At 32.3% G+C, this 13,971-nt stretch overlaps 1 protein-coding gene across 48 annotated transcripts in view; it reads right to left on the bottom strand.

Moving 5' to 3' along the window:
- Window positions 1-13,971, bottom strand: part of LOC105227540 (calcium-activated potassium channel slowpoke) — a 160,893-nt gene that overhangs the window by 43,442 nt on the left and 103,480 nt on the right. For 26 of the 48 annotated variants that reach the window (XM_049449586.1, XM_049449599.1, XM_049449603.1 and 23 more), the window contains 4 exons: window positions 11,988-12,093; window positions 7,691-7,843; window positions 5,820-5,975; window positions 5,276-5,388 (listed from right to left, as the gene is read on the bottom strand). In XM_049449586.1, coding sequence (XP_049305543.1) covers window positions 5,276-5,388; window positions 5,820-5,975; window positions 7,691-7,843; window positions 11,988-12,093 — 528 coding nt within the window. Of the gene's footprint in view, window positions 1-792; window positions 906-5,275; window positions 5,389-5,819; window positions 5,976-7,690; window positions 7,844-11,987; window positions 12,094-13,971 lie in introns of all 48 variants that reach the window. The other 22 variants (XM_049449587.1, XM_049449581.1, XM_049449566.1 and 19 more) reach the window with 3 other exon arrangements.

Genomic DNA, 13,971 nt, shown 5'->3' with positions numbered 1-13,971 from the left:
TATATATTTTTTTCTTTTCTAATATTTTAAATGTAGAGAAAAAAATAATGACAAATTAAAAGAACTATCATGTATTAATGTAAGTGTATAAGTATTTACATTTCTTTTTCTTAATTCTTACCATATTCTTATTATTTTTAATTATTAAAAAAATTATCATGGATTAAATTAAATATTAAAAAAAAATATTTGTTTGTTATTTTTATATTTTTCGTGTTATTTTGTTGTATAGATACATTAAACATAGAGAAAAAATAAAAAAAAATTATTTTGGGCTAAATAAAAAATTAAAAAAAAAAATATTTATTTTATTATTTATTTATTTTTTTTTTATTTTTTCTATTTTTCTTATTATTTTGTTGTATAAATACATTAAATGAAAAGAAAAAATAATAAAAAAAAAAATTAAAAAAAAAAATTATTTTGGATTAAAATAAATATTGAAAAATTCACAGAAGTCTAAAGTCTATTAAACAATTTGTTTTAAGTTTTCTACTTTAGTACAATTCTGACAAAATTTTGAAGTATAAGCTACTTCACTCCAATACACCTCACTCTCTTCCCTGCACTGGTGCGTCTCATTTGTGTTTTTAGTAGTAATTATATTGTTTTTAGTTTATGTTTTTATTTGCATTACTTCTAATAAATGCTAAGTAAAATGCAGTTACTTTTTTAAAAAAATGTCATTATTTATAAGTACGAAATTTCTGTTTTGTTTAGTTTAATGTAAAGTAAGAACAAAAAAAAAAATTATAGAACAAGAGTAGATAATTCGCTTGTTTCGGGTCTTACTCGCTGGCTTGTGGGAATGTCATGCCGGTAAATGAAGGTGAGAGGGTTTCGGTGTACATCTCACACCCGGTACCTTGAAGATAATCGTTTTGCCAGGCCTGTGTATCTGGTGACTGAAAGTTAAAAATGATTCGGATGTGGTACGGATTTTAGTAACCAAAAACCAACAAGAAATAACATTATAGCAAATTCTTATATACAATCGAAACTACCAAATACGCTATGGAGGGGCGGGGCGACTAGATAAGATAGATGCAGTTGTGTATTGCTGCAGTGCAACGCAACGAGGAATGTAGCAGACACTGCGCATTGTTCTTGTACTTTACAGCATAGGCCAGGCATTGTACGTCATACGCTCGTTCCGGAAAGGGAGTTGCTTGAGCATTTCTCTTTTGCTACAAGAAAGGATGCAAGACTTGATTTTTCTAACGCAACAAATTTACTCCTTAAGTCTACTATGCATTATCGTTGGAGCCAGAAAAGTGCAGCTTTAACAACACGGGTCTATTTTCATGCTTCTAATTTTGAGGGCGAAATTCAAAGGGCCACTTTAGTAGTTGTCGTATTAAAGGTGAATAGTAGTAGAATGCCAGGTTTATTACTCTCATTCAGGTGTCTCTCTTTGCTCACTCCTTCTAAGCAGCATTGACTGAAGAATTTGCACGCGAGCAGACTATTTATTATTTATACTTGTATAATGGTAGGCATACATGGCGCACTTTGCTTTATGTACAAACAGAAATATCCCTGCTTTATGCAGTACAAAAGAAAAAGAGAACGTAAAAACAACCGAAAGCAACGAAAAATAACCTAAAAGCGCAATTATTGTAAAAGTTTGGCATATTTGCAATGAAAATAATAGAAAATGGCTCGTAACTATGTATGAGTATGCTCGTATATTGAGTATTTATGTATATATGTATAGGAAAATTTTGTTTCAATGTTCATTGCAAATGATTATTTTGTATATTACACTATGCGCCCAAGTAATAGCACCACCAGCTTAATATTTATTTTTATGGATGAACTTTCAAGTCGCCCAATCTATGCATAGTCGCTAAAGAGAAAACTGAGAGACCGATTTGAATTAATATTTCTTATTGGTCAGTGTAATATGCGAGTATTTTAATAAAGAAAATTGTTATATATATATTTTATAGGGTCACCCCGACGTTTTCTTCTGGGTGTTACAAACTTCGTATTGAATTTAATATACCCTGTTAAGGGACAAAAAGTAGCCACTTGTGGGTACTATGTATATAGGGTAAATGTACTTAACAAATCGACCGAGATAAAAATAGTTCTATGTAAACGTTGCTAACCTTTGAAAATTTCTCTTTAAATGAAAATTATTTTTATTTATGTTTTAAATAAAATATCGCTTCGAAAAAAATTCACAAAAAAATCGATTTTCCTGGCTTGCAAGCGCACTTAATCCCTCAAAATAAACAAAAGCAATTTTGCGAAGTGCTAACACCTGTTTAAATTTTCTCAATTTATTACTATAATATTTATATGGAAGCTATTTGCTTAATCTTTGCTGTACATACAAATATTATCATCCAGATTATTCATTATTTGTACTCAATGAAGGAGTAGTCATTCAATTACAAAATAAATTCAGAATAACAGTGGTGCTCTTACTGGTTGCCAAATTTTGAACATTTTGTGAATTTTTCAATATAAGAAACGTAGTATGTGCTCCTTTTGTAACTAGTACATAGGTGTGTGTGTTGTTTTTTGGTTTTTTTTTTTGTGAATAATACTTGTAAACAAATGTGCTTAACTTAACCCATTTCTATCTTTATTTTTTGGAATAAATAATATTATATTAATATTTTTCAAATTTTATTTAAAAGCGAGCTTCCATCTTAAGACCGCTTTGGTCTTCATTCTCAGTTCTAGAGTCATAAACATCAAAGGATTTTTTTGTCGTTATATGCAGGAAGCAGCTACTTTCCATTGCCCTGAAGACGCTGTTCGAAAGTTGCAGAAGAGTTCTTAAGTATTTTTAAGTATATTGTATTCTAGCAAGTATCGAATAGATTCCACCTTATCTTTATATACTGGCAATTATTGGATCAAGGGTGTATTTTAAGAACTTTTACGAATCATCAATCTCAATTAACCGAAGACTTTATCCACTTTGCCGTATTTATACCATTTTGGTGTTTAACATTATACACTACTCACTTTCTTGTGGGTGAATCTTTGCTCCGCCAAAACCTTAACTGCAAAGTTAGAGACCCAATGTTGAAAACTTTGGCTGAATTTTTGATAGTTTTTAGAGTTCAGAGAGAGTTAGAGTATCATATATGTATGCACTCAAAATATGTAAAACAAACGACTTAAGCTTTGACTTTTGGTCGTCCATAAACACTACCCAGAAAAATAAAGTTTATTGTAAAATAATTTTTCTTAACTCTACTTAGATTTCATAAAGATATAACCTTCTTCCCTAAGCTCACTCCTAATAACGGGTAATCTAAGTAGAAGCAATTTTTCAATAGCGTTTTACAGACACGCATGAGTCGTTTAATATCATGTTATTTTTGATCAGTATTATTTGGCGTTTTATCATGGAAAGACAAACGTTCAACTATATTGCGAAAATTTACGCTCTGTAAAGAATGTGTTTTGCGCGCTTCGTTCAACTTATGGTCAACATAATCGGCTTACTGAGCCGAGCGTACTATTCGCAACATCATCACCCATCTTGAAATCCATCATTCATTATTGAATAACATTCGATCCAATAGATCATTTCCAGCACGCAGTGAAGAAAATATAGCAGCCGTGGCTGAGAGTGTATACGAAGACCGTGGAGAGACGATTCAGTGCCGTTCGCAGCAACTCGAACTGACGAATGGAATGACTTTGCACATTTTAGGTCGAGATCTTAAATTGAAAGCGTACACTTTACAGCTTGTACAAGAACTTAATCCACTCCACCTTCTCAAGCGACATCGCTTCTCTCTATGCGCTATTGAAAAGTTCCAAGAAGATTCAACGTTTTCGATCGAAACTTTGTTCAGCGATGAGATCCATTTCTGGCTTAATGAGTATGTGAACAAGCTAAACTGCCGCATTTGGGACGAAAAGCAACCTGAAGAGATTCAAGAGCTATCATTTCTTCCGATTCGATAGAATCATCGGTCCATATTTCTTCATAAATTATGGCGGTGAGAACGTAACCATCAATTGCGACCTTTATCGCATCATGATAACTGACTATTTAATGCCTAAAATTGAAGGTCGTGAGCTCGGCAGCATTTGGTTTCAACAACGGGGTCACTTCCCACACATCGCATCAATCAAAAGATTTACAATATAGGATACACAATAGGAAAATAAATGACTATATAACTTTTAAGGAAATAAGAGATAGAAAATCTGTGGCACTGTTGCATAAACCTAAACCATTTGGACAGAATCATGATTGATCGAAACATTTGGTACGCGATTACATAAACCTGAATATATGTATGTAGCAAATATATAATCGAAAGGAACGAGATTCTATTTTTTCCAGAATCTTTCAAAAAGTTTACAAGTATTGGTGCATTTTTGCTAACTTTCACTTAAATTAATTCATATACCATACTTCCAATTAATAAGAGACGAATTCGTATAAACAAAAAAATAACAATTTTAGTAATTTAATTTTATAATTCTTTATTTAATATTTGGTTAATTGAAAAAACATGAAAAGGAAACTGCACAACATCGAAGGCATTTGTAAAAGACATTTAAAAATTCATTGGAAAACACCACGAAAATATGAAAACGAAAACTAAACGCAAATACCAGTATACTTTATTGAGAGAAGTGTGAAGATTCGCCAAGTAAAGAGAATGTTGAGAAAGTAAAATTCGGAAGAGGCTGTGTGTTTACGTTTTGTCAGTGAAATTTCGTTCAATTTACTTGTATTAATTACTCACAACTAATTAATTGACACATGGTAGAAAAAATACATAAAAATACCGTCAAACAACAATTAGAATGACGTTTGAAAAAACATTTAGAACGAAAATTTCGACAAACTGGATATTTTCTGTTGTGGTTTATGGTGTAATGTACGTGTATGCGTATGTGCGTTTATTACTGTATGCGAATTTGAGTATGTGTGTGAGTGAATTGTGCTGTCATTTTCATATTTCAAATCAAAATGCGTTTGTAGTTTTGTGTATTATGTAATATGAATAAATTCGTTTGATGTGGCAATATTGTATTTAAAAAAAAATGAAGAAAAATTATCATGAAGAGAGCCAATCAGAAATGCTAAATGTAGGTGTGTCAACCAACAAAAAAAAAAAAAGAAAATAACAAATAATTAATAAGAAATAAAGCTCAAATGTACATTTACGATTATTTGTAGTAGATACTGTATATCATACGATAGAGGTACGCATACGAATATGTGAAATTTGTATGAAGGTAAGTTATTCGATAGACGCGCCAATGCTCGCGTTCAAAAACTTACTCAGTGGCCTGAGCAAATGGTATTCCAATAAATGTGGGACTCAATGTTTCAGTGTACATTTCCATGCCCGTGCCGCGCAGATAGTCATTGGTCCAGGACTGCATGTCTGGTGACTGCAGGTACATACATATTGTTGTTGTTGTATATATTGTGGGGTATGAATTAAAAATATAGTTTTGATTATTGTGGTTATATATAGAAATCAAGAGTTTATCTTAAAAAAAATGTGTAACGTCTTAGTGCCGCTGGGCACTGATTTACTTTTTACATCCAAGCTATGCAATAAATGTAGCAGCGCTTAGCCAATTTAGATACGCATTTTTAGATGCAGCTGTATGATAAGATTTTTACGCCTAATTCTATAATTCTATTACTCAATGGAAGAAAATATTACGATAACGCAGTGTCTAATGCGTCGCAGACATCATTGTTGCTATATCGCGGGCTTGTCGTTATATTTTAAACAATATTTTTTTTTTTATAATAATTTTATTATTTAATTTGAAGTAATGCTCTTATTTTAGTTTTTGTTCTCAGTACTTACAGTTTTAAACGATCGCATCGCGAATAAATTCGCCATCATTGTTGAGAAGCCCGGCGCCAGGCAACTCTGTGCAATGAAGCCAAGTTTAAGTTCGGCCAGACAGATGACATCATCACCCTGTTTCCAATCCCATGAGGGTATGTTGAGTAAATAAGCCTGAAGCATAAATTTTGAGTTAGTAAGTAATTGATTTTTAATTTGCTTTAAATATTCAATAATGTTGTGTGTGACTAACTAAAAATGGGAGGAACTACGCGAGGATGTTAACAAAAACTACTAGAAACTGGGGTAAAAATAGTAAAGAAGAAATTCGATGTTCGTGCAAAGCCAACTGACTTAACCGCTGCCAAAATGGATCACATCATAAACGCAATCTTCCCTACCCACGAAAAAAGGGCTATGGATCCAGAACAGACTCTAAGACTTCCGAAAACTCCCCGTGCACCATTGAAGAGCTGCAACTAGGAAACCGGCAAGCTCAACATAAACAAATATCCGGGACGGGATCACAGCAGAAATCTTAAAAACAATGGCTGCAGAGCGAACGAAAGTACTATTGAATATGTACGACGCCTGCCGCTGAACCCTTGAGAAAACAATGACGGGTGCTAATCAGTAAGTGACAAGGATGCTTGAGACATCCGTAAAGCTTTATGAAATACTTAAACCTAGACTCGAAGCGGCTAACAACAAGGTTGGAGGACACTCGCCTAGATAATACAGCTTTAGACCCGGGCATATTTACTCTAGGATATCTAAAATGCGTCATTGATGGTATAGAAGCCGCATGGCATAGATGGCATAAATATTAAAGAATAGTGTTATTGGCGACTTTAGATGTCGGAAACGCCTTTAATAGCACTAGATGGGTAGCTATGATCGACGCTCTGGAAAAAAGCTTTGAAATCCCCGACTACCTAAGAGCTGTGGTGCGGAGCTACCATAGTAACAGGAAACTGCTATACCAAACTAGACAGGGATCACGACGATAGCCGTCACGTCAGGAGCAGGTCCATACTTATAGAAGATCAGCTAAAACGCCATACTAAAACTCGAAATGCCAGACGAATTGTACTTAATTGGCGACGCGGACAAAATTAGTTACAGTAAGGGATACAGAAGAAGCGGGAAACCTTCGACAAGGAAAGAGAAAGCTCTTAATTGTTGACGATAAGCAGCGTCTTATTAGATAGAGCTGAGATCTGGGCCTAAAAAGTAAAATCGACGTAAGGCAGTGGAGAGAGTGCACCGCACCATAGCCCTCAGAATTGCATCAGAATGATAAACAGTGTCTGCTGATACAATATTAGTTATAAGCGGTAATGTCCCAATCGTCCTTGTGGCTGTAAAAGCTGCGGCAGATGGAGGGGTAGAATAATAAAATATCAAAATTTATGGACAAGCCGTAAAATCGGAAAAATCGACTTTTACAAAACTCAGCTGTTATCCAGTCGCGGATACTTCAAAAAGTGCTTCCACAGAATAAGAAAAGTCAAACAGACGTCAGGCCTAAGCAACGACGCGACAAAAGACGACGGGGAAAATACATTCTTTAACCCCGTAGAAGACCTGGTTGGCCCAATAAACGTGTAATAAGTTTAACCAGAGTCATGCTGGAGATTGAAGCAAACTGGAGGATTATTCAGCATTCACAGTAATTTTGCTACGCAACAAATAAGTGAGACCTGGAAGCGGGAGCGCAGATGTAACTCTCTCAATGAGAAAAATGGAACGTCCCCGGAAGTAATGCAAATGTGGTTACAGCGTGGGTGACAGTTTCTTAGAGGAGGGTTTTTGGAGACCTGCAATTAGCACATACCTTATATGTGATATCCCATTTATATATTCAATAATAAATTCAGATATCTTACCTTATTATGATATTGCATAAGTTGTATAATCACTCGTATGTCTTCGCTGTAGTTTTTAATCGAGATGACTCGCATAATATTGGCAGCATCTTCAGCATCGGGATCTTGGCAATATTTATTGGCCAGTACCAAGCAGGCATCAGCTTCGTGTACCTACGCCAAAACAAATCACAGACACGATGTGCAAACGAGGCGATACGAAGAGAAATAAAGAGCAGTTAGTAAAATTAAATAAATAAATGTTCGTCTTCATAATAAGAATGTATGGATATTAGTAGTGGTGGTGGTGGTGGTGGTTTTGGTGACAATGAACTCTGGTGAAGTGTGTGGCGGATGAGGTGAACACAGAAAGCGGAATTTATGCGCGCAGTTGGAATATTTTAAACAGTTTCTTGGAGCATAATAATTTCAAATATATTTATAAACGGTTTCCTGGAAAGTTGCCGAAAGGAGCGCGGGATGAGGAATGCTTTTGATATGCAATGAAATAGCGAAATTATGATTTTTGTTGAATAACATATAATATTAAAAATCATTTTAGGTGATTCCAAAATTAACTTCAAGTAAAAAATTTCGTTACGCGAAAAGAAAAAAATAAATTGGAATTAAAAACTCAAATATTGCATTGAACAGGCGTGCTTGAATATTTTGTGTAACTTTCATGCAATAAAATATTTCTATTTACTTTAGTGAATATTTAACATGCTTTCAATAAAATTTATGGCACACTATTTACAGTTATACATGCTGTAAGCGGAGTCACTAATGTTTAACAATTAATATGAAAACTTATAATTTTGTATTTATGTACATATATGTTTGTATTTATAGCTTAAAACATGTCAGTTAAGACATTGAAATAAGTATTTAAAAGCATTGCGCCTATATTGCAATAATTATTTTAGATACTGAAAAATAAAAATAAATTATTATAATTCATTATTTTGTAAGCGTAAATATACACTTTTTCGTTATTTAAAGTTTATCAAAAATGTATTATTTTGAATGCAATAAAAGTGGTCTGGTGACTACTTAATAAATAAAATCTATTTGTTTAAATTTGAGCGCTAATTTATTTATCTTTGAGGCATTTTTTAAAGCTTTTTTGGTAGAGAGTTCATATATGTACGTATGTTATAAACTAACATCCCTTAATGGCGAATTTTAGTCTACTCAATTATAATAAATTAATGACAAAATATATTGCAAAATAACAAAATGAAATATATGTTTAATTTTTGTAACTATCTACAATTTTTAAAAATCTAAATAATTTTTATAAAACTTAAAAAATTATATAAACATAAATGCTTTAAATCATATATAAACGTCGGCAACTTAGAATAAACGCAAAACTATTTAAATTGACTAGTGTTGAACTCATCTGCTTCAGTTACTTGCAATTGCATGTTACTCATACGCTATGTAGTACATGAATTACTTGAACTTTAATGTTACTCATACGCCATGTAGTACATGAATTTCACATTGATCGAAAATTTCTTTAGAATTCATAAATATTTTTACAGCTATGTATATACATATTTACATACATGTAAGGTGTACATATATTTAAGACTTAAATTATAGCAAATTTACTAATAAATAATTTAGAATTTCTACACCAAAATATAAAAATGTGAATTGTTTTTACAACTAACACATATGCTAACATTAAACAATAAACTACTAGAAAATACAATTATTTATTCATATATTGAGCCACGTAAATCGTATTTACAAATAGTTACATACATATGTATAATTAAAAAACACCGTAGAGCTACCAATATATATATATGTATATATATATAAATTAATTAATAGATAAGGCGAATTGTGTTAGCCCTGCTACTTGTTTTGTTGTATTTCTATTCAAATATTATAACGCTTGTTTTGAGTAGATGAGTTGAGGAACATATAAGATTTCACACCAGAGCTGATGCAGACAATTAATACTTAAAAATTTTCCTGCTTACTTTTAATGACATTTTAGTTCTCATTTTAGTCCACTTGCAAATGAATGTTAAAAGAACAAACTTTATTATTATAAAAACTTTGATTGGGGCTAACTCTAAGGCATTTCAAATAATCTACGGGTCTATATTTTTTGGGAGCAATTCGTTGCTTTTTTGTTTATTAGCTCTACGAAATGGAAAACTATATGAAATTTAATGGAATGACTTATACACCTATGTAATTGTGACAAAAAAGCATCAGGAAATTGTACTTAAATTTCCCAGGTAATTGATTTTTCAAAAAAATGTCCAAATTTTTTATTTCTAACAAAACTTTGTGTACGGAATATCTGCGAATATTAGAAAAAAACTTACGGTGATTTAGTTTTCTCGAAAACATAAATCTAAGAGTGGTACAAAGCCTTCAAAGCCGAAATCAAAAATCTCAAGGCGATGTTTATTGTGTTTTTTTATATTCGTGGTTTGGTGCATAATGAATTTATTCCGGAGGGACGTACGGCCAATAAGGAGTTTTATTTAGCCGTATTGAGACATTTGCGTGAGAATATCCGTCGAATGTGTCATGGCATCGAACCACGACTTTGTGACCGACTTTAAGGTCAAAAGGCAATGAATACCATCGATCAACCGTCGTATTCACCAGATTTGGCTCCGAGTGATTTTTTCTTATTCCTCATATTAAAATTGCCCCTCCGTAGAACCCGTTTTCGGTCGATCGAAGAAATAAAACAAAATTCGCTGAAGAAACTGAAGGCCATGCCGAAAAATGCTTATGAAAAGTGCTCAGAGAACTGGAAAAATCGTTGGCATGAGTGAATTACATCTGGTGGGTACTACTTTGAAGGCGACAATATAAACATTGATGAAAAGTTAAATGTGTTGTGTTTTATTTAAAATTTCCGGGTACTTTGTTGACACAGTATTTAACAAAATATTCTCGATGTTTCCTTATATGAATTTTATTAAAATAAAAAAAATCTTTTATTTAATTTTTAATTAGTTGTTTCATCAACCAAGTGAAAATGTTGAGATGTTCAATAATTGATTTTTCGCCTAAAGTGAAGACTGGACTTATGATGAATATCAGATATGTATATAGTAAATAACGGTTATAATTACTCTTACATATGTACTGGTACAGTTATGAATGTATACTTACAGTGATTAAAAATAGTTTATAAGATTATGTAAAAATTATCTTTAAAAGTGATATTCACATAGTCAGTATGGGAAAAAATAATAACATATTTTATGAACATTTTTTCATCATATTTTTTATTAAAAATTTTTATTGTGTATATTGGTACCAGTTAAAATACGACGGAAAAAGAGAAAAATATCATTATCGCGAACTTTTATTTTTTTCATGGATATGTAAAAGTTTTCTGAATATTTATAGAAAATGAAATACATTTTTTAAATATTTAGATCAGTGATATTCCGTGTCACAATGATATGAGACAAAGTAGTCACTTTGACTATCATCAGGCAGAAGGTTTCTAACATCATAATTTTTACATACAAGTCATTTACTTTCATTAAACTTGACGAGAAAAATATTATTTTAAATTCTAAACTATATATACTTAACAGTGTATAACGAATAAATTACTTTGGAAATTCCCCTTCGAAGGTTGGAAAACATATTTTGCTTTCAATGAAGATAGCTAAGTAAAAACTGCTTCACCAAAAATATTAAAAAAATCTCAAATTATCACTGACTACCAAATGTGTGATTAAATGAAATTTCGTATTAATCGTTTCGATGTACTTATCACACACAAACAAATTAATACGGTACATCAATTAAAAACATACAGAGAAATAATTGAAAATCAAAAACATAATCGACGATTACACTTTACTGATACGAATATTAGATATTGTATGCGCTAGCATTTTGATTATTTTACCAATGATTGTCAAATATTCACACCAATATTAAGTTGTTTAGACACTTATACATAGTAAGTATGTAACGGTTTATTGTAATTCATGACATTACGAGTACGTGTGAGTCTGTGTGAACGTGTGTGACAGCTGTGTGAACAGTTATGGACAGTTATTTCAATTAACCAATTATACACAACACAAATTGTGAGCATTTTCATATTTATTTGTTAATGAAATAAGAAATGAAAAACCACTAAGCAAATAACAGTTGAAAATAAACGAGTTAGTTGGTTGACAAAGAAAAATGTTATATGCAAATTAGTTGAACAAAAATTAGTGATGAAACAAATGTAGAGGTAATTTGAACCAACTCAACGATGACGCAATAACAGATGAACAGTTATGATGAGCAATCGAATGTTTACCTTAACCCGTTGTAGATCAATTGGATTCATAATGGTCCCTTGAAAGAACTCCACTGTGGTAAAGTGACGTTTGAATAAACCCTCTAGTTCCAAGTCAGGTGGTTTACTTTAGAATTTGTTGTTTAGTTACGTTCGAAATTTTTAAAATTGAAATTTTTGGGTTTTTCGTTTTTTTGTTTTTCAATTTTCGTTACAATATTAAGCATTATATAAAATAAAAAACATATAGTTTTTTGGTTTTGATTTACAAACAAGGACAAAATCATTGAAGTGGAAGCGATGTTTTTAGTTTTTGGTTTGAGATTTGTTGTTTTATGTGGTGAAGTTTATTTATTTATAATTTTTAACATTTTTTAAATAGCAGGTGTGGGTTGTTTTTTGGTTTGTTGATATTGTTGTAGACATGGTTGTCAGTTTTGAATTTTCATATTTCAATTAAAATATGGAATGGAAGAAAAATAAAATATGCAAAATCATTAATTTCTTATTAAATGGCGTTTGCTTAACAAAATAGTAAAATCGGTGAAATAAAAAGTGGAATGTGAACACCTCACGAGTTTTAAAGATTCTTATGAATTATTGCATATATAACTCAAGTTTTCATTATTATAAAATACAAAGGTTATAATGTAATATTCTTATAATATATGTATGTATATATTTTATTAAAATCGCTTATTTGTTTATGATACATTGACAATCAAGCGACTAGAACTGAATCACGGTAGAAATGGATACACATTTTGCAAGTTCCAAAACATTTTGGAAAAAATTGTAACCGTTGTTGATTCTCTAAAATTTTCAAATAATTGGAAGCAGTAAAAATATTATGCCCATTTCGGTACAATCTCAGTTCATATCATTGTTAATATTGTTTAAGTTTATTAGAATTATTTGCTAAAACTTTTCTTGTGTGGGTCGATTATTCTCTTTTGTTAATGACGATATAATCAAAAAAGTGAAATAAAGTACGAAACTAACCGTAGAGAATAGTAGAAGCTTTCAGCGTTTGTTGCGAATCGACTATTGCTTGAAGCGTACGAAACGATAACACTCCCTCAAATCACAAAATGGTTGGAGGGCAACGACAAAAACTCGTTCCTCTGTTTCGTGTTCAGTAAGGTCAGTTTCTAACGGGTTTTTCAATAGGGACTCTACCAAAGTACAGCGATAGGGACAGCAAATGACGCCATATTTTTCTCCGCTCTTTAGACATTTTTCTTCAGTAAGGTTTGCCATTTCATCAAATATACGATCCAACAACTAGTCAAAATTATTAAAATTTACTAGCCAAATTCGGAGTCAGTGGCCTCAACTTAAACAGTGCTACGTTCAATTTATGGTCGTCATATTCTCTTGTCAGAGCAACAATTGTGGCTGTGGAGTCTAGTGGAAAAGACATAGTACAAAATGTACCCGTGCCAGTGAGACAAAGAAGTGTCCGTAAAGTCGAGAATATTACTGGCGTAGTGCATCAATTAAGCAAGACCCAAAGCAGTCTCTCACACGTCGTTCTCAAGGCATCTCTGTGATGTCGTTGTGGGGACTTTTGCGAAAAGATTTTGGCTTACATCCTTGCAAGATCAATTTGACGTAAGAACTGAAGTCGCTTGACCACCAAAATCGTCGTATGTTCGTGAATTGGGTTGAGCAACAGTTTGAAAATTATTCAGATTTTAATAGAAAAATCCTCTTCAGCGATTAGGCTCATTTCTGGCTGAATGTCTTCGTCAATAAGCAAAATATGCATTATTGGTTAGGCAGCAATCCACACGTAGTCCATGAGTCACCATTACACCCCGAAAAAATAACGAGCTGTACTTCTTCCGTGATGATCAAGACCGGGACGCTACCGCTCAATGATATCCGCGTATTTTTGACCCGAATTGGATGATATGGACCTGGGAAATATGTGGTTCCAACAGGACGATGCTACAAGCCACACTGCGAATGTCACAATCGATTTATTGAAAACCAAGTTTGG

This window comes from Bactrocera dorsalis, chromosome 2, assembly GCF_023373825.1.
Source record: "Bactrocera dorsalis isolate Fly_Bdor chromosome 2, ASM2337382v1, whole genome shotgun sequence".
Lineage (NCBI taxonomy): Eukaryota > Metazoa > Arthropoda > Insecta > Diptera > Tephritidae > Bactrocera > Bactrocera dorsalis.
The sequence above is the reverse complement of the archived record's forward strand: the minus strand, read 5'-3'. Positions and strand labels throughout refer to the sequence as shown.